This window comes from Rhinatrema bivittatum, chromosome 2 (assembly GCF_901001135.1).
Source record: "Rhinatrema bivittatum chromosome 2, aRhiBiv1.1, whole genome shotgun sequence".
NCBI lineage: Eukaryota > Metazoa > Chordata > Amphibia > Gymnophiona > Rhinatrematidae > Rhinatrema > Rhinatrema bivittatum.
In genome coordinates, this window is record NC_042616.1 from 617,405,555 (window position 1) to 617,424,929 (window position 19,375).

The 19,375-nt window shown below is 45.2% G+C and overlaps 1 protein-coding gene across 1 annotated transcript in view; it reads right to left on the minus strand.

The window, feature by feature from the left end:
- The window catches only part of KLHL14 (kelch like family member 14), a 211,989-nt gene that overhangs the window by 158,316 nt on the left and 34,298 nt on the right, over window positions 1–19,375 (minus strand). Inside the window, exon 2 of the mRNA XM_029591202.1 lies at window positions 1,201–1,322. Coding sequence (XP_029447062.1) covers window positions 1,201–1,322 — 122 coding nt within the window. The remainder of the gene's footprint in view (window positions 1–1,200; window positions 1,323–19,375) is intronic.

A 19,375-nucleotide genomic window follows, 5' to 3' on the forward strand; every position in this document is an offset into this window, starting at 1 on the left:
AGTTGTTCAAAATAGTCTTTAATTTCCCTGCTCTCAGAAGGAAAGAGATGTAGATGTCAGAATCAGTCTTGCGGTATTCAGGGGCAATTATTATCTATGCATCTTCTTTCATTTTGATTACCAATATTATTTTTCAGCAATTTCTAAAACAAACAAACAAAAAAAAAAAGACCCAAAAAAATCACATTCTTCCCCACCAAAAGAAACATACCAATGAAAGGAGGAACTTTAAAGTCCTGCGCGTACAGAGAAAACATTTTAAATTTCATTTCAGTGCATAGGGGATGTCAGCAAATATGTGCCCTTTAAAGCTGTCTTGGAGAACTAAGAGAAAAGAAGTCTATCATGCCAACTATGGCCTACCACACAGACAACTACCTGCTTTAGCACTCAGTGTACGAAGGCCCATGAGGTATGTGAACCAAAAGGTACAGATTATATTTATACATGGCTGAGAAAAATCAGTTGGAGTAGTAGCTACAAATTTCACCATTTGTCCAGTTCTGAAAGCATGGCTTTGATTAATGGATCCAAATCACTCATTTATTTTATCTACACTGCTTTAGGGAATTTTGACAGTTCAAATGTAGTTTTATTGACCGGTGCAGCCACTCCGACCACCAGGGGCCTGGTGTACATACAGGCCACACTGCACACAACAAACTATGATTTGATTCCTAGTGCAAATTAAGCTTGGGAATTGCAACCGATATCATAATAGCTGTGGATCTTGGTGCGACAGGCAGGACTATTTGCTACAGAACACAACCACCCTTTCTGACATGAAAGTGAGGAGAAGATGGGCAGGGAAACTGCAGACAGGACTTATCTGGCACATGCCATCTGGAAAGGCTGGGCCAGAGGCATCAAGTTAAAGGCATGGAAGAAGCAGGACAGAAAAGGTGAAGGACACGGGAAAAATTAAGAGCTCTCTAATAACTAGTAAATCATAGACCTGAAAACAGAAATTAGTTGTTAAAAAACAAATATGTTTTGGCTTCTGTACAGTTTCAAAGCCAAATGATTTTGGTCGCCATCAAGCTGGCCAATTTTAGTCTAAAAATTAGTATCTTTCAAGCACACCCAAGACAAGAACACTGTAGCAATCAAACTGATGTAGTGTGTCATGTTATATTGCTTATTTCAAATAAAGGAAGGCTACTCCACAAGACAAATAAGGAGAACAAATGCACCACTTACTTGTCAGTATTTTCCACGTCTTCTTTTCATCGTCATAATACTGAACTAGATTGCTGGGGAGCCGGTCAGGACCAGGGGGCAGTCCTCCAACCAATAATAACATTTTTTTGTTGGAGCGGATTCTGTACCCAAAATAGAAGAGGAGATAGATAACTACATGATGACAGGGCATAGTTTTTTTTAGCACTGCAAAAAAAAACAAACCCCCACTAACCATGTTCACTTTTTTTTCTAGTTTTCACACATTTCTCTCCATGTCAAACTATGTCTCAGCAATCTTTGGTAATAAGGAGAAACAGACAAATGATCAGAGAAGTTGCACACCCCCCTCTGCCTATGGAATAATAAGCTACCTTTATGCAATTTGTTGGAAGTTCATTCTAGAATGACCTTTTTCTTATATTATCCCTTTAAATCATCACTCTTTACAGCTGAATACACATGAAATGCTCTGGAGTTCTACTAAGGTTAAGTATTAAAGTTGCATGTCAAAAATCTTATTAGTCAAAATCATTATTATAAGCCATTCTACACTCAAAGAACCTTGAAAAAATTAAGGTTATACACAGAGTTTGTGAGCTAACTCTTTGATTAGGCAGTGAATTACAGGTGCTAGCTCTCTGCAATTAGCTGCATTAAAAGATAACAGTTATAGACTGAAAATCCTATGTTGCAGATTGTTTTTGCCAAGCAGGAGATCAGGTTAAATTCAACGTTCTCAAGCCCTTCATTTTGCCCCTGTGCAGCAATGCTGACAGCAACGCCAGTTGGTACAATTGAGACTGAGACGTGGCTGTGAGCCTCCCTAGAGCAGAGCCCTGCTAATGCTCACCACTGATCCAGATATGGACCTGTTCAACTGTGCAAAGTCACTCTCCTTCCCTCCCCTTGGGGGGGGAGGGGGGGCAGCTACTGAAAAGAGTGACTACCCACCCATCAAAAACTGGAAATGTATTGCTATTAACCGTGACCCCAATTCCCAATGCACTTGACAGTTCCAGGGAACAAAACTGCAATCTCTCATTCACAGCGCGGCCTGCCCTGCCATACCAGGTAAATGCACATCTGGTCAGAACTTCGAGCATTTTAGTTAGTGAACCCACATCTCAGCAAGGCAGCCCCATCTCAATTCCCCAGTCGGCAAGGAATCCTGTAGCTTTAATAGGCAGTCCCAGTTACCTCATGTAATGAGCTTCCCACATAATTACCTATGCTAAAAACACTGTCACTTAGATATGGTGGAAGCTGGGTATTAAAACTGCATATGTCCTGTTCTACTGCATTCATTTGCTGAATAAACAAATTGTAAAAACTATGCAAAAAAAAACAAAAAACCAAAACAAACCTGCACCTCTCTTCCTGCCACCAGTGGTATAATATAACAGATGCAAGGCCCTTCCATGTCCCTGAAAATCATTTCTTCCCAGCACAGTACACAGAGAGATTCACTACCTACAGGATAAACAATATAGTCGCCATGCTTACAGTGCCTAATCTACGTGACAACTTCAAACTATGGCTTGCTTGATATGCTAAGAATTCCCCCGCCCCAACCCAACCCCACCCCATTTTGTATCTATGCGGGAAAAAAAAGTTTAGTAAATCAGGCCCATATTGTTGGGAAAGAAAGGGTCAAGACAATAGAAAAATCAATACCAGTAATTGCATGCATTGCTTTATCTTTGAGCAGAAGCTCACAAGTAAAATCTGTTAACTTACACTTAGTGATTTTGGTTTAAACTTAGCCTCCCATTTAACAGGGATGTAAGCATTAGCAATTTTACCACAACCAAGGTTCGATTTACTAAGACTTCCCTCCCCCCATTCTGAGTCTATGGGAGAAATAGGCCCCCGGTGTGCACCCTCTTAAGTCTAGATTGTTCTTATTCTAGAACATATGCCAAGCCAATGCCGCTCCAACCTTCCCCCACCACACCCACCCTCCAAACCCTCGAACTGACTTCTTCCAAAGAAGTGGAATCTATCCTTAGAAAACTCAAACCTGCATCCCACCCTTCAGACACCATCCCTACAAAATCCCTCCTCTCCATCCCTAATTCGATATCCAAACCCATTGCAGACATTATAAACTCCTCCCTCTCTTCAGGCTCTGTCCCTGATGCCCTCAAACAAGCAATTGTTAAGCCCCTCCTAAAAAAACCAGCATTAGACCCCAAAGACCCCGCCAACTTTCGCCCCATCTCTAACCTGCCCTTCCTCTCCAAAATTATGGAAAAGATTGTGAACACCCAACTTACAGAATATCTAGAAAACAACAATATACTACACCCAGCCCAATACAGCTTCCGTAAGTACCTCAACACCGAAACACTCCTGCTCTCCCTCACTGACCACTTGCTCATAGGCATGGACCAAGGCAACTGTTACCTCCTCGCCCTTCTCGATATCTCAGCTGCCTTTGACACCATCAATCACAACCTCCTCATCAACCGTTTGACCGAAATAGGCATCTCAGGCCTAGCCCTGCTATGGTTTAAATCCTATTTATCCAACAGAAAGTTTTCTGTCAAGATAGGAAACGCCAATTCCACACTCTACCCCCTGGCTCAAGGTGTCCCCCAAGGTTCCTCCCTCTCCTCTACCCTTTTCAATATATATCTTACACCCCTATGCCAGCTCCTCACCGAACTCGGTCTCAAATTCTACCTCTATGCAGATGACGTGCAAATCATCATTCCCATTCACAACTCTCTCTCAGACGCCCTCGCTTTCTGGAACACATGTCTTGCCAACATAAACGATTTCCTCACCAACATCCACCTCGCCCTAAACTCCGCTAAAACAGAGCTGCTCCTTATCTCTCCCCACCTCCCCCCAAAACCCTTGATCTCCAATGACCCAGCTTTCAATACTATAGCATCCCAACCTACTGTAAGAGACCTTGGGGTAATTCTCGATCAACAACTCAACCTAAAAAAACAGATCAACTCCATCCTCAAAGCAGGTTTCTTCAAGCTCAATATCCTGAAGAAGCTCAGACCCCTCCTCCACTATCATGATTTCCGTACTGTCGTCCAAGCTACCCTTTCCTCAAAGCTTGACTACTGTAATGCCCTCCTCCTCGGTCTACCCTCCTCCACTACCAAACCCTTACAATTGCTCCAAAATGCAATTGCCAGGGTTATCACCAACACTCGGAAAACCGATCATATCACCCCCATACTCAAAGAACTCCACTGGTTCCCCATCGCATCTCGTATTCTCTTTAAAGTCTTAACTATATTACACAAATCTATCCACTCTCACAACTCTAACTGGCTGGATGAACCCTTCTGCCCCATACGTTCTGACCGACCTATTCGTTCTGTCAACATAGGTACCCTCTCCATTCCCCCTTTGAAAAAAGCCCACCTCTCCGCCACCAGAGATCGCGCACTATCCATTGCAGGCCCTAAACAATGGAACGCCCTCCCTACCACGCTCAGGCTTGAGCCATGTTACTCCAAGTTCAGAAAAAAACTTAAAACATGGCTCTTCCAACAAGCCTACCCTGTCTAATCTCCACCCTCCCTCATTGAACCTTTTGTATATAGACCCTTGGGCCCTTGTAAGTATATAGACCCTGTAAGCAACACGTTTAAGCCTGTATATCCAGACCTGTAAATAGCCTGTTACAGTTTTAATGCTTCTTTTTCATCGTCTCCTGCACTATGTATATTCCTCCCTGCTTCCCCTCCCTGTTGATTGTAATTTCAGCCTTTCAGTTACAATGTGAACCGGTATGATGTATGCTTACTAATGCCGGTATATAAAAGTTTTAAATAAATAAATAAATACATTTACTAGAAACTTTCTATAAATGTAAGCAGTAACAAGAAACTCTAAGTAGAACTAATGGAGCCTGGATCTACAAGTATATATGGATCAAAAAAAAAAAAAAAATATATATATATATCCCTGACAGGATCCCCTTGACTTCCAGACTTGTACTGAAAATTTGGTGTGGATTGGACATGAAACACAAAAATTACTGGAGAGGGGTACATGGACACTCACACAGCTCTCGTAAGCATTTTTCCCTTCGGAAAAAAGGCTAATTTAAAAAAAGTTTTGGATTTCCCAGTTTTAAAAGTGGCAGAGAAGAAAATGAGGAAAAAAGCAGAGACAGTGAACAGGGAATGATCAAATGCATCCTCATCTCACAAAACGAATGTTAGACATCAGTCTCTCTGCCTTACAATATAAGTAAGAATCTATCATCACCTGCATTTACAGATTCTTGTGAATTCTGGTGGATGCTGGAACAGAAATGTTTTCTAGAGTGATAGATTTATATTGCACAAGGCAGGTAGAGAAATCCATGGCAGCAGTAGCAGTCAACGCTTTCTTTTTCAAGCTAAATATTTCCTTCGACGTGGCACTGCTACTATGGATTCTCAACCATTCGGTCAGTTTGTGGAGCAAAAGTAATCAGTCTTTCCAAGTAAATGCATGGCAGGAAAAAAAAGACACACAGGGACTTCTTAAAAAGCATGAAGAAAAGAGGAAGATGCTACCTATTTCAAAAACAAACATCCCATCCAAGAGGCCATCGGTGCTATGCCCAATGTTCCAGCCCTGGATTTTGAAGCCGAGCATTTGGAATGTTAATGGACAATTTTTTTTTCTGATGAACGAAGCCATAAACGGGGGGGAGGGGGGGGGGTCTGCCATAAGAGAGGAGAAAGAAAGTGTCTTACGGGCTCATGTCCCAGCAGAAGCTTCAGGCCGACCTCTGGCAATCCGAGACTACCCCCCTCAGGTTTGATTTTATTGTTTTCTTTGGTATGTTTTTGACTTACAGACAAAAATTTGGTCCCCTGAAATTTTAAGGAGGCGGCAAAATGGCTGGAAACAGAAATTAGGGTTAAGTTGGGGAAGGGAGGTGGTAGTGGTGGTGGGAGAGATGGCTACCTTGAAATCACACACAGAGAGCCTTGGAAAAAAAAAAGTGATGCTCATCTTACAGAAGCCTTGCACTGGCACTGAGATATGCAGAGGGCCCCACATAAACAGAAGGGATACAGCAACTCTTAATTTGCACAAGCCAGGAATGAGAGAGGAGCGTGGAATCACGGCGCACATAAGCACTCAGAGAGAACAGCCAGCCTGTATTGTTCTCATGTTCTAAATCTGCAGTCTGGCTGGAAGAAGTTCGTTTCAGCCCAGTGGAAACTTTTCTAAATTCTGTCAAGGGCCTGAGTTAGCGTGAATATGAAACTCAAGGAGCAAGTTAGTTTTTTGTTCAGCCGGCTGATCAAGCATGCACCATGGACACTGTATTGTTTTGAATTTGGAGAGTGGAACCATCTGGCACAGTCCCACTCTGTCTGGCTGCACCTAGGAGCTTACTGAGTGAACTGTGGACTGCACCTTCAGGGACTCATTTGCAAGAGGGTTTCTGCCTTGCTGTTAAAGGAGCAACACCAGCAAAGAAAGTTCAATAGCATTTACAGCCTGGCTGCTCTAAGGCTTAGCAGCAGATTGCAAAGGATGATCTGCAAGAGTTTGCAAGTTGCAACCTTACAGCCTGTCTCTCTGGTGTGCCTGGGTTTCGATATTAAAATCAAGGGGGTCGATGCAATATTTTGGCGGAGAACAGTCAGCGCCCACTTTAACGCACCCCTAGGTGCCCCCCCCCCCCCCGTGGGGATGCCATGCAATATTTAAATTAGCAAGGACAGCCTGAGTGTATCAGCCCTCTGCCGATAAGGAAAATCGACGCCGAGTTTATCGCCGTTGGTTTTCCTAAACACCGCACAGCCAGGGGGTTTAGGAAACGGACGCTTCTCAACTGAGCATTAGAGATGTGGTTCGTTTTTCGCCCTATTTAGGAAATTTAACGAAATTTCCTAATTCGTTTCTGTTTCAGAGTATCCGAAACACGACATAAACGCCGTTATTTCGGAGCCCCCGAAACCGGAAACGAAATTTTCCCCGCAATTTGGGGGAAAATTCGTTTTCGGGTTTGCCTGGGGAGAGGGGCAAAAATTATTTTTTTTTTTATTAAAAACCACCCCAAATTTAAATTAATTATAATACACCACCCCCCGATCCCTCCCCAAGACTTACGAAGATCCCTGGTGGTCCAGCGGAGTCCCGGCTTCCATTTGCCATGCCCTCCGTGCCCTAGTTCGTGCCAGTGCAAGCCGCGCGCCAAAATGGTGCCGAATAGCCCGAACGACCATGTCACAGGGGCTTTCGGCGCTATTGGTCAGCCCCTGTCACATGGCCATCGGCGCCATCTTGTGCTCCTATCATGTGACAGGAGCTGACCAATGGCGCCGAAAGCCTCTGTGACATAGTATGGGCAAAGGCTATCGGCGCCATTTTGGTTACTGGCAGCCGAAAACGAAATCGCTTTCGGACCCTTGCTGGACCCCCAGGGATTATTGGCAAGCCTTGGGGGGGTCAGGAGCCCCCTCCTGACCCCCCCAAGGCTTGCCAATAAGCGAAAAAAAAAAACCACCCCAAGCATTTAAAAACAATTTTAAGCATTTTCGTACATATATAACAACCCCCCCCCATCCCGATCCCTCCCCAAGACTTACAAAGATCCCTGGTGGTCCAGCGGAGTCCCGGCTTCCATTTGCCATGCCCTCCGTGCCCTAGTTCGTGCCAGTGCAAGCCGCGCGCCAAAATGGTGCCGAATAGCCCAAACGACCATGTCACAGGGGCTTTCGGCGCTATTGGTCAGCCCCTGTCACATGGCCATCGGCGCCATCTTGTGCTCCTATCATGTGACAGGAGCTGACCAATGGCGCCGAAAGCCTCTGTGACATAGTATGGGGGGGTCAGGAGCCTCTGTGACATAGTATGGGGGGGTCAGGAGCCCCCTCCTGACCCCCCCAAGGCTTGCCAATAATCCCTGGGGGTCCAGCAAGGGTCCGAAAGCGATTTCGTTTTCGGCTGCCAGTAACCAAAATGGCGCCGATAGCCTTTGCCCATACTATGTCACAGAGGCTTTCGGCGCCATTGGTCAGCTCCTGTCACATGATAGGAGCACAAGATGGCGCCGATGGCCATGTGACAGGGGCTGACCAATAGCGCCGAAAGCCCCTGTGACATGGTCGTTCGGGCTATTCGGCACCATTTTGGCGCGCGGCTTGCACTGGCACGAACTAGGGCACGGAGGGCATGGCAAATGGAAGCCGGGACTCCGCTGGACCACCAGGGATCTTTGTAAGTCTTGGGGAGGGATCGGGATGGGGGGGGGGTGTTGTTATATATGTACGAAAATGCTTAAAATTGTTTTTAAATGCTTGGGGTGGTTTTTTTTTTTTCGCTTCGTTACCGATTCGTTTTTCGGTCCGGTTTCGGGTTTCTCGTTTCGTTTTCGGGCAAACGAACCGAAAACGAAACGAGAAGACCCGAATTATACCACGAAGTATTCGAACCGAAAAACGACCCGGTAGAAAAAAACGAAGCACATCTCTACTGAGCATCCGTTTCCTGCACCCGACTGCCAGCATTTTTTTAACTTTTTTTTTTTTGTTAAATTACTTTACTTTTTCCTCCTACTTAATATTGAAATGATATTAAGTAGGAGCCAGTACAGAAAAGCAGAAACATCTGCTTTTCTGTACTGGTTTAAGGAGCGCTCAGCAATTAACATCTGCTCCAGGCAGGCGATAATTTCTGATTGCTAAATGTGCGTCCTAGACGTACATTTTTTGCTTTGCATTGGGAGTGAATGCGTAGTAGCCTCAATCACATGCATTTGCATGTGATGAGCACTATTAGATTCACTCCGTGTTGGACATGCGTTGTAGAGGTGCTAATCCCCTTATTGCATAAGGGGATTAATTAGCACCTATACAACCTGCGTCCAACTGAGGGTTACACAGTGCGCTCGGCTGAGCGCACTGCATTTCCTCGGCCCCAAGGTGAGCTGAATAGGTTGGCTGCAGTACGTAATTTACAAAAGAGAAAACTGATCCCCTTACCTACTGTGCATGCCAGATTTACCACTGTTGAAAAGCAGAGGCAAATTTGTACAAAAAGGATTTAAACATTTCCTCCAATTTGAAAAATGTCATAGCTTGAAGTCAGCCCTAGAACTATCTACTTGATGTAGTTTTGTAGGTTTCCCATCTTTTCAGAAATCAGCAGCGGTATAAAAAAAGACATTTTTCTCCCAAGAATCTCTAACTTGCATAGCAACAGAGGCTGATATCGACCTATAATTGGTGCTGGCACCAGACCATCTGTGCGCAAACAGTGCTGCAAATGAATGAATTGCACCATACTTCGAAATAGCCAGTGTGCTTAACGTTAGTGCTGAGGCACAGTGCAACACTATCTTGCACTATGGTACTTCTCATTTTGCATATGAGTCCTAAAGAATAATATGCACCAATCTCTGAAACAAAAGTGAAAACTTGCTGCCTGAAGTGCTATTATAAGAGACACACGGATCTAACATGCCCTGCTTATGTGGCTGTAAAGCATGGATGGGCAATTCCGGTTCTCAAGGGCCATCAACCAGTCAGGTTTTCAGGATATCCCTAATGAATATACATTAGACATATTTGCATACTACTGAGGCAATGTACATGCAAACATATGCACATTCATTGGGAATATCCCGAAAACCTGACTGGTTGGCGGCCCTTGAAGGCTGAAATTGCTCACCCCTGCTGGGAGCTGTCAAACAGGTAACACTGCGTATGTCTAATATCACTACAGAATTGATCAGCAGTCATACTTTGTGCCACCATGCAGAAGTAACAGTGTCGAAATCACTGGTAGCCTTATACTTGATGCCCTCAGAAACTGAAGACTAAATGTGTTTGTGTCTTTAAAAACTGTACTGCTGCGCTTACAATGGATAACCATGCCAGCAGAGCTGAAAATTGTACCATGGCTTGCTAGCACCTGCTCTTATCAGAAACACACATTTATAGGTAGAATAATTTTTCACCATGGAGTACAGTATTTAAATTCAAGCAGCCAGTTCTACTTGTGTGCCAGGATAGATGCAAACAACCAGATGCATGTGGTGTGGCAGCTTTACCTGCCAGCACGGTTCCTTCATCCTAGCGGCCCCAAAGTGCCCTCCCATGGGTGCAGAGACCTCAAATGGAATGTAGCACACCCTTTGCGGGAGGCAATACCTTTTCTTAACAAATATATATTTTCTTTGCAATAATGGGGATCAGTGTGTGCCAGGAACTTTTTGTTCCCTCCCCAGCAGTGCTTTGTGCCCCTGCTCAGTCATCCAGAGAGTTGACACGCCAAGACCAGACTCTGTTATATGCCCTGCAAAGAGGTTGGCATGGGGGGGGGGGGGCGGGGGTAACCTGCACAGAGCAGCAGTTATTACCTTAACAAAAGGCACAGGGGATAACCTCCACGCAGCAGCAGCTCCCGTCCTTAACAACTCACTGGGCACACTGGATGGACTATTGTGTCTTTATCTGCTACGATATACTATGCCATCCGTCTGGAAGCACTCGTTTACCTAACCATGGTGGGGATGGACCAAAATGCTTTACGTGGGCTCCAAACAGCCAATAATTCACATTCCACAGCACAGTCATATGGACATGCCGGAGACTGCGAATAAGGGGGCCCCCGCCAGTACCTGGGTCAAACCTGTCGCTTATAACACATGCCAGATTTACACTCAATCTTCATCAATGAAAAGTAAGTCTGCACAGTCACCTGGCCCTGTCAGGACATGTTAAATGAGTTAAAGTACTAACAAACTAAAATAAAAAGAGGTACCAGAAAAATATCCCCCAAGCTCTATGTTTAATTGGAGCTTTCTTTTCTTTTTTCTTTATTTATATTCCACTTTTCGGAGACTTCAAAGCGGATTACATTCAGGAATTTCCCTGTCCCCGAAAGGCTCAAAATCGAGCAAGTATTCTTTTCACTTTATAGAATTGTTCCTTCTCCTGCTCATTGAGATTTTGAAAACTTTTAATCAGGTTCAATCCCACAATAGATTAGAGATGTAACTGTAAAACGAATTGTTCTGAAGAAATCAGGAAAATTAAACAACACTGCACATTTGCCTCTGTGCACCCCAACCACAGATTAACATAACTGGTTTGATTATCTGAAGATCATGGAACATGAGATGACAGTATAGGAAATAATTTCCCTTTGTAGAAGACGGAGGGATTATGCAAATATTTTTAAATAATTTGTAAATTTAAAATAGGACATCACCCCAAAATTAACAAAAATCAGTTTTCTCTGAAAGGCATGTTACCTTATAAACATTCTTTACCTCCCGCAGTTATTTCCTTTGTTTCGGAAAAATTTCCATTTCTTAAAATTCAGCATTTCATCAAGTTGATTTGTAAGAATGAATTAATGCCAATGCAATATTTGGCAATCTTGCAATTTCAAAGATGCAATTAATATTTTCTAGGTGATTATCCCTAGGACATATCAGAAAGATGGGTTTTCTTGATTTGTAAACAGGACCCTTACTTTTCAATATATTTATAAATGATCTGGAAAGAAATACGACGAGTGAGATAATCAAATTTGCAGATGACACAACATTGTTCAGAGTAGTTAAATCACAAGCAGATTGTGATAAATTGCAGGAAAACCTTGTGAGACTGGAAAATTGGGCATCCAAATGGCAGATGAAATTTAATGTGGATAAGTGCAAGGTGATGCATATAGAGAAAAATAACCCATGCTATAGTTACACAATGTTGGGTTCCATATTAGGTGCTACAACCCAAGAAAGAGATCTAGGTGTCATAGTGGATAACACATTGAAATCGTTGGTTCAGTGTGCTACGGCAGTCAAAAAAGCAAACAGAATGTTGGGAATTATTAGAAAGGGAATCGTGAATAAAACGGAAAATGTCATAATGCCTCTGTATCGCTCCATGGTGAGACCGCACCTTGAATACCGTGTACAATTCTGGTCGCTGCAACTCAAAAAAGATATAATTGCGATGGAGAAGGTACAGAGAAGGGCGACCAAAATGATAAGGGGAATGGAACAACTCCCCTATGAGGAAAGACTAAAGAGGTTAGGACTTTTCAGCTTGGAGAAGAGACGACTGAGGGGGGATATGATAGAGGTGTTTAAAATCATGAGAGGTCTAGAACGGGTAGATGTGAATCGGTTATTTACTCTTTCGGAGAGTAGAAAGACTAGGGGGCACTCCATGAAGTTAGCATGGGGCACATTTAAAACTAATTGGAGAAAGTTCTTTTTTACTCAACGCACAATTAAACTCTGGAATTTGTTGCCAGAGGATGTGGTTCGTGCAGTTAGTATAGCTGTGTTTAAAAAAGGATTGGATAAGTTCTTGGAGGAGAAGTCCATTACCTGCTATTAAGTTCACTTAGAGAATAGCCACTGCCATTAGCAATGGCAACATGGAATAGACTTAGTTTTTGGGTACTTGCCAGGTTCTTATGGCCTGGATTGGCCACTGTTGGAAACAGGATGCTGGGCTTGATGGACCCTTGGTCTGACCCAGTATGGCATTTTCTTATGTTCTTATGTTCTTAGAGTGACTACACTCACATGATAATCAAGTTCAGAATTCACCTAACTGGAAATGTAGGTCCAATCAGAACCAAAACTAAAATTCTGACACAGTTCAGATAGCAAAGTTAGGCCTAGATTCATCAAAATGCTATAAACAAAGCAGAAATAGCACCCGTGATAAAAAAAAAAAAAGGGTGTGATTAGGATAATTTTAGGTGAACTGCACCGCATAGGCAATTTATGCGTGGCACACTGTTATTGCGTCACGCATTGCGTTACCGTGTCGTACGTCATTTTACATGGTGTGCGTTGATTTGCGCATAGCACTTTATTTTTCTACTTTATATATACCAGTTTTCTGCAGCTGCATCTTTGAAGGTGTGTTAGGCAATTAGAGAGAGGAGAAGAGAGTAGGTGAGTTGGTGGTAGTTGGTAATTGGTTGGAGGTATTTAGCGAGGTTTGAGCAATGTATCCTGTGGCTTGTTTCTCATCTGTTTCTCTTTCCCTTTGTCTATTGTCTTGACCTGTGTGTGTGAAAACTTTTATTAGTCCTGCTTTTCTGTCTGTCTTTGTGTTTGGGGGAGGCATGGTGGTGAGGCAGAGGAGGATGGCGAGGGGTGGTGGTGGTGCTGAAGAGTGGAGAGGATGGAGCATGAGCGGTGAGGGGGGAGAGGAGAGGCATGAGGAGAGGAGGGGGAGGAGGGAGGATAATGGCAGGAGTGTTAGGGGAAGGAGGAGGAGGAGGAGGAATAGGAGTAGGGACAGGGACAGGAGTAGAGATAGGAAGGGGGGAAGGAATAGGAGGTGATGGGAGGGGGAAGGGGTTAGGCAAGTGAGTCCGGTGGGATGAAGACAGGCTAGGGAAAGAAAGAGAGGGCAGAGGGGAGGGAAGTCAGTATGGCGGGTGCAGGAGGTGGGAGAGGAATGGAGGGGAGAGGGGAATGGGAGCGAGAGTCAGGAAAGGGAGGACACCTTTCTGGATGTGAAAGTGGCGCTACCTTCAGGCAGCTAGGCAGCAGGACACGCTCGTCTGAGGGTGCTGAAGTTTAGCCCAGAGGAAAACAAGATGATAATTGCTGGGGTACTGGAACATTATGCCATGCTCTTCTGCAATCGTGCAGCCAAGATCTCAAAGGCATCCGAGGGCCAGATCTGGTGCACCATCACCCAGGCTATCTCAAGGCACAGCAGCGTGAAACACAGTGGGGAGCAGGTGGCCCACAGGTACTTGGACATAATGGCCCAGTTGAAGACATAGGTGGCTAACCACAACAAGTACATCTAGCAGACTGGCAGAGGAGCCCCTTGTCCTATTGTACTCACGCCCATGGAGGAGTGCCTCGTCCGACGGCTGGGACTGGATGTGTTCGAGGGCATGGCTGAGTGGCTGGACACCACACGAGCTGGAGCCGATAAGTTCACCTCACCTGTAAATAGCAAGGCTACTACAGTTGTGCACATCATTTGGCATAAGATTCTCACATTGATTGACATGCAAAGTGCGCATCTCACGCCAAATAGTCCATGTTTGTACCTCTTGGCTTTGGTACTTCTGTCTTCTTCTTTTTCCACAGCTCTCACCCAGGACTCTGCTGGTTCCAGCCATCAAGCCCCAGGAACCATCAGTGAAGCCCCAGGGACCAGCTTCACAGCAGCATTTTTCCATGCCCCCTTGCTTACGGATGCACAGACACAGTTCAGTGAGGAGGATGAGGAGTAGCAGAAGTAGCCTCATCAACACAGCCAGATCCTTGAAGGCCTTGGCTCAGCAAGCCCACTGACTGTGAGCTTAAACAATTCAAGCTTTATGAAAGAACCCAGCCTGCAGTGGCATACAACTGAGCAAATGCAACCTCATTCCAGCACACCACATGGCCAGCATGAATCAGCGGGCACTGAGCCGAAGCAGCCCACCAACCCCCCTAATGCCACTTCTGGAGGCCCAAATTTCCGCTCAAGCCATGATGAGCACAGCACCAGCACCAGCATCGACACAAAATGAGGCCTTAATGCACAAGCAGCTGGATTGGCTGGAAAGGAGCCATGGTGTCCATCTCCATTACATATGTGCAGAGCTAGTGTGTCTGAGGGCTGTGAACAGGCAGACCCAGGCCCTGCATGACCAGAAGGTAGCCCACACATAAGCTCTCACCACAGGGATATGTTGATAAATAATCTCACCAGTGTCTTGAATGAATGCTGGAGCCTCCACCTGTGCCTTCCCCAGCATCTCAAGACTCCACACCATGTAGCAGTCCCTGGCCCGAGAGAAGACCCAGGGTTAGGCTCCCCAAACACATGCCACTCCCAAGTGGCAAGCCTCAGTGTGGCAAAGGGCCATGAAGATTCGGAACTGATGCCCTGAAATGCCTAAGAACAAGATTTTTGAACAAGGCTGGCCGAAACTCTGGATAGAGTTCCTGTGCCAGCTAGATAGAAGAAGCCTGCTGGGCCCATCCTAACTACAGAGTTCCTGTACCAGCTAGATGGAAGAAGCCTGCTGGGTCCATCCTGACTACAGTGTTCCTGTGCTGACTAATGATGAGGATGGTCTATTGTCTACCAGTATTGTCCTGCTGTCTACTTCTAATGCCCTCCTCAATGCTCTGCCTGCACTCCAGCCTCCTTGATGCTATCTTCAGTCACAGTCCAGCTGCTGTCTCTTCTCAAGCATGTCTTATTTCCTGCTCCTGTTGCTGGTGTCTCATCTCATCTCATCCTGCTGCTGCCTCCATGCTGGTGTCTCATCTAATCTCATCTCATCCTACTGCCTCCTCTATGTTGCTATGTCATCTCATCTCATCCTGCTTCTGCCTCCATGCTACTGTGTCTTCTCCTGGGGTTCCTGTCTCCATGCTGCGGTGTCTTCTCCTGGGACTTTTGCTTCCATGCTATCCTCTCCAGTACTGGTCCATGCCCTCCATACTGGACTCTCTGGTCCTGGTCCAGCTGCCTGCTACTTACCCTTTCCTGCCTTGGCCCTTAGACTCTGTCCCCTTGAGTGCACTCTTTCAACATAGACTATCTGGGGCCTTCACTTGAACTCTACTGCCATGGCCCTTAGGATGTCCCCTTGAGTGCATTCTTTCAACATGGACTGTCTGGGGCCTTCACTTGAACTGTGCTGCCTTGGCTTTTAGGCTGTTCCCTTGAGCGCATTCTTTCAATATGGACTGTCTAGGGACCTTTTGTTTTACATCACATAGTTGTGCTGCTATCAGCTCTAACATTAGAGCTGTACTGTAACTATTGGGGTGCCACTTCCACTTTCTATGTTCCTTGCTGTAATCATGATTGTGCAAAAGGATAAGATACCAATACTGTATAAGTAATGTTGCCATTTGTAACAATGTATGTAGAAGTCTACACTCAATGCTCTGTTCGTTTCAGTTACAATGTCATGTGCAAATACAAATCTTGTCCTTGCAGAATGTGATTACCAAAGATGTTGACTTGCTTTCAATTTGTTGATATTTGTTGTAAAATAAAGTGGTCACAGGCTTGAAAGAACACTTTCTGCTTGTCTGTTTTTATTGTATGCTTTTTCTCTTAAAGGTTGAGTAGTTCAAAGGTTTGGGATCCACATGACCTTGCATGCTAGAGTGCCATTGGCCATTCCAAACAGGCACTTTTCTGGCAGGCAAAGCCATATGGCTTATGACATACAAGCAAAAGCTTATTGTATGCCCCCAAGGAAGACAGCCAGAGCTAAACAGGAAGCTCCTTACTGTGGAGCTTCAGCAATGGCGCCAGTTGCCTTCTCCAGAGAGTATACTCTTATCTAACTGTTGGGTACATGGGCATGAATGTGAGATGGACACTAGCTAGCTACATACACAATCCGGTAAAAAAAGGTGCAGTAGCTATGTCTTTACTCTGTAGGGGACCAATCGGTTGTCTAGCTATGTGTATCTGTGTGGTCATAGTGTACCTAATACAAACCATTGGCCTTTAACATTGTGAAGATATATCTGTTAAGTTGGCCAGTCGCGGGGACTGCAACCAGCCTGCCTCACCTTCTCTTCGTCCTACCCGGGATTATTCCGGAGTTGCTGCAAGGCTGGGGGAGAGTTCCCAGCGCTGGTCCCCTCTTCGCAGCTCTCTCCGCTGCCGGAGTGCTGCGAGGTGCGGCAGGAGAAGCTGCCGCCATCGGCCCCGTGCGCCTGGGTTCCCAGGCATGCGAGCCTCTCCACTTTTTTTTAAAGGGCCCGCAGCAAGTCGGCTGATGGCCCTTCTTGTCGACGTCTTCTCTCCAGGGCCCTATTTTAGGGGAGCCCTGACCAGCAGGACTCACCTTGGCAACTGCTCAGCCTCCTAGATGTGTGCCTGTTTTCTGCCCCGTCTTCTTGCCTGTGATTCACTGTGAACTTTCTCCAGACCCTGACCTTTGCTTCACCTGACTACGCTTTGGACTTTCTCCAGACCCTGACCTTTGCTTTGCCTGACCACTCCACAAACTGCCTATTGTCTCTGACTACTTCCTGTCTGATTCTGCCTACTGACGGTGGGGTCTTGAGGGGCCCAACCTCTCAGGTGGCGTCTCCCCCATCTCGGTCCAAGGGTTCACAAAGTCTACAAACCACAACAATATCACCTCTGACCAGACAATAGACTTTCTCTGTGGCTCTGGCACCGAATACTATCGTGACATAAGTCTTCAGTCAGAGGACTACTTGAAAATTATATAAAACCCTAGGTGTGTTTTATCTGTAGGGAGCATATTTGTGCAGCTGCAGGTGTTTGGTACATAGTATACATGTAAAGCCTGTGTGGTGATAAGGGCAAGTTACACTAATCACCCCGTAAGACTTAACATTGGCTCCCTTACTTGGGTCCTCACTCCACCTATAGGGCTATCTGAACCAACCCCTTTTTTAGGTTCCACATTAAACGAAATGTCTTCTACTGGCAGACTGCTCTAACAACATGTCAGTAGCTGTGTGACAATTGAAGAGGAGTGAAGGACTTGTGTAGGTTAGAGAAATCCATCAGCCTAAGAGCAGACAACTGGAGGCCTGCAGTTGCTTAAGAGCAGGAAGACCTCCACAAACTGGTTGCCTCCCTGTACTGCCCTGGCATGTGGATCTGTATAATACCTGTTCGCTAAGGCTGATAGTTAGGGCAGACTATCTTCAGTAGTTTGTGCACTTACCCATGGGCAATGAGTATGTTCTTGGCTTTTCTTAGGAGACATGTGTGTGCTCTTAGAATCATTAGAAACTATACTGTGACATTGATATTTCTGAGGTGACTTGCAAATACAAGTGAAGGCATAACAACATATGATTCCCAATCCTGCCTTCACACAGTCTGACCAACATTCTTGTGTAGTCTCCCCGAGAAGCTAAGCTAACCAACATGACATCCCAATGGCTAAGGCCCTCACCACCTATACATGATAGTTGACATTTTGCCTAGGTAGGTGTAGCAGAGTGCATCTGTGTATAAGTGCATGCAACCAGAAAGATGTATACTAGCTTGGAATGACCTGTGAGCATTGAGGGAATACCACAATGTTGCTCAGGTGCTTTACTAAAGGCTGGAACTGAAGGCCTACTAGGTAAGCACTCTGATGTCAGTACTGGCTCTGAAACCACTGAGGCAGTGCTGTTAGTAGTGTCTTTGCAGGCCCATATAACACAAAACATCCCAAGTACAGGTGCATTTCTTCACATGCACACTGTTGTCAGTTATGGGATGAGGCTGCAAAATGGCAACTCTTTGATTGATACCGTAAACTGTCTACCTGTAGCTTTAGGCTGTGCCTTTAAGCTTCAGAGCTACTTGTGATTTATAACATTTGTAGAGCTGTTGTTCTCCATGTTCAAGGCCCAGCTAGAGTTTCATCACACCTATGTCACTATCTCACCCATATGTGAGGACTAGGACAGGGTCCTGGAGTAGGCCCACCAAGCAAAACACTGCAAGCTAGGCCAAGCTATGTACACTGTGTTGGCAGTCCTACATGAACTCTCTTGCGACACATGCCTCTTTTACTATCAGTCAGAAAGCATTAGGCCAGCCACATGTATTTGGTGCTATGTTTACTTTGACTACAATATTTCAAGTATAGTCTACTGCTCCATGGTCAAGATGAAGCCTAAATAGGCATATGTGGTTTCTCTTACACACTGACACAGACAGAAGAGCAGTGAGTGAAAGAAAGATGACAGAGAGGAGAGCAGCTGCAAACACTCTACTGGCCCCCCTTCCATGGAAGGGGAAGGGGTAGTTGAGGCCTAACAGGCAAAGTAACATTCTATGAGGCTTTGCAGAAGCTGGCTGCTACTCAGCATAGTGTCTTTAGCTTGTGCAAGTGCACATGGGGATATGGGGGTTGATCCAGAAGTATCTCCACTGGTATGCCATTGCGAAGAGCAAGATTATGGAATATACAGCAGAGCATCACTATATCTCCTACTTTAGGTGGGGCATACATTAAAGCTCTATCTATTTTTTCCAGTTAAATCTACTATTGAAAAGGTGCATTCTATGACATAGTGGGTAGAACATAAGGTCTTGTTGTACATCATCTCCATCAGCGTGTTGGGAATAGCAACAGGGGATGAGAAGGCATGTCCTGCAACCATATCCTGAATCTCCTGAGGCAAAGGCAGAATAGGGGCATCATTCAGACCACAGTCACTCTAGGATCTGGCTGCCAAACCACAGCAAGCAATAGAACAGTAGCAGCTAACCTC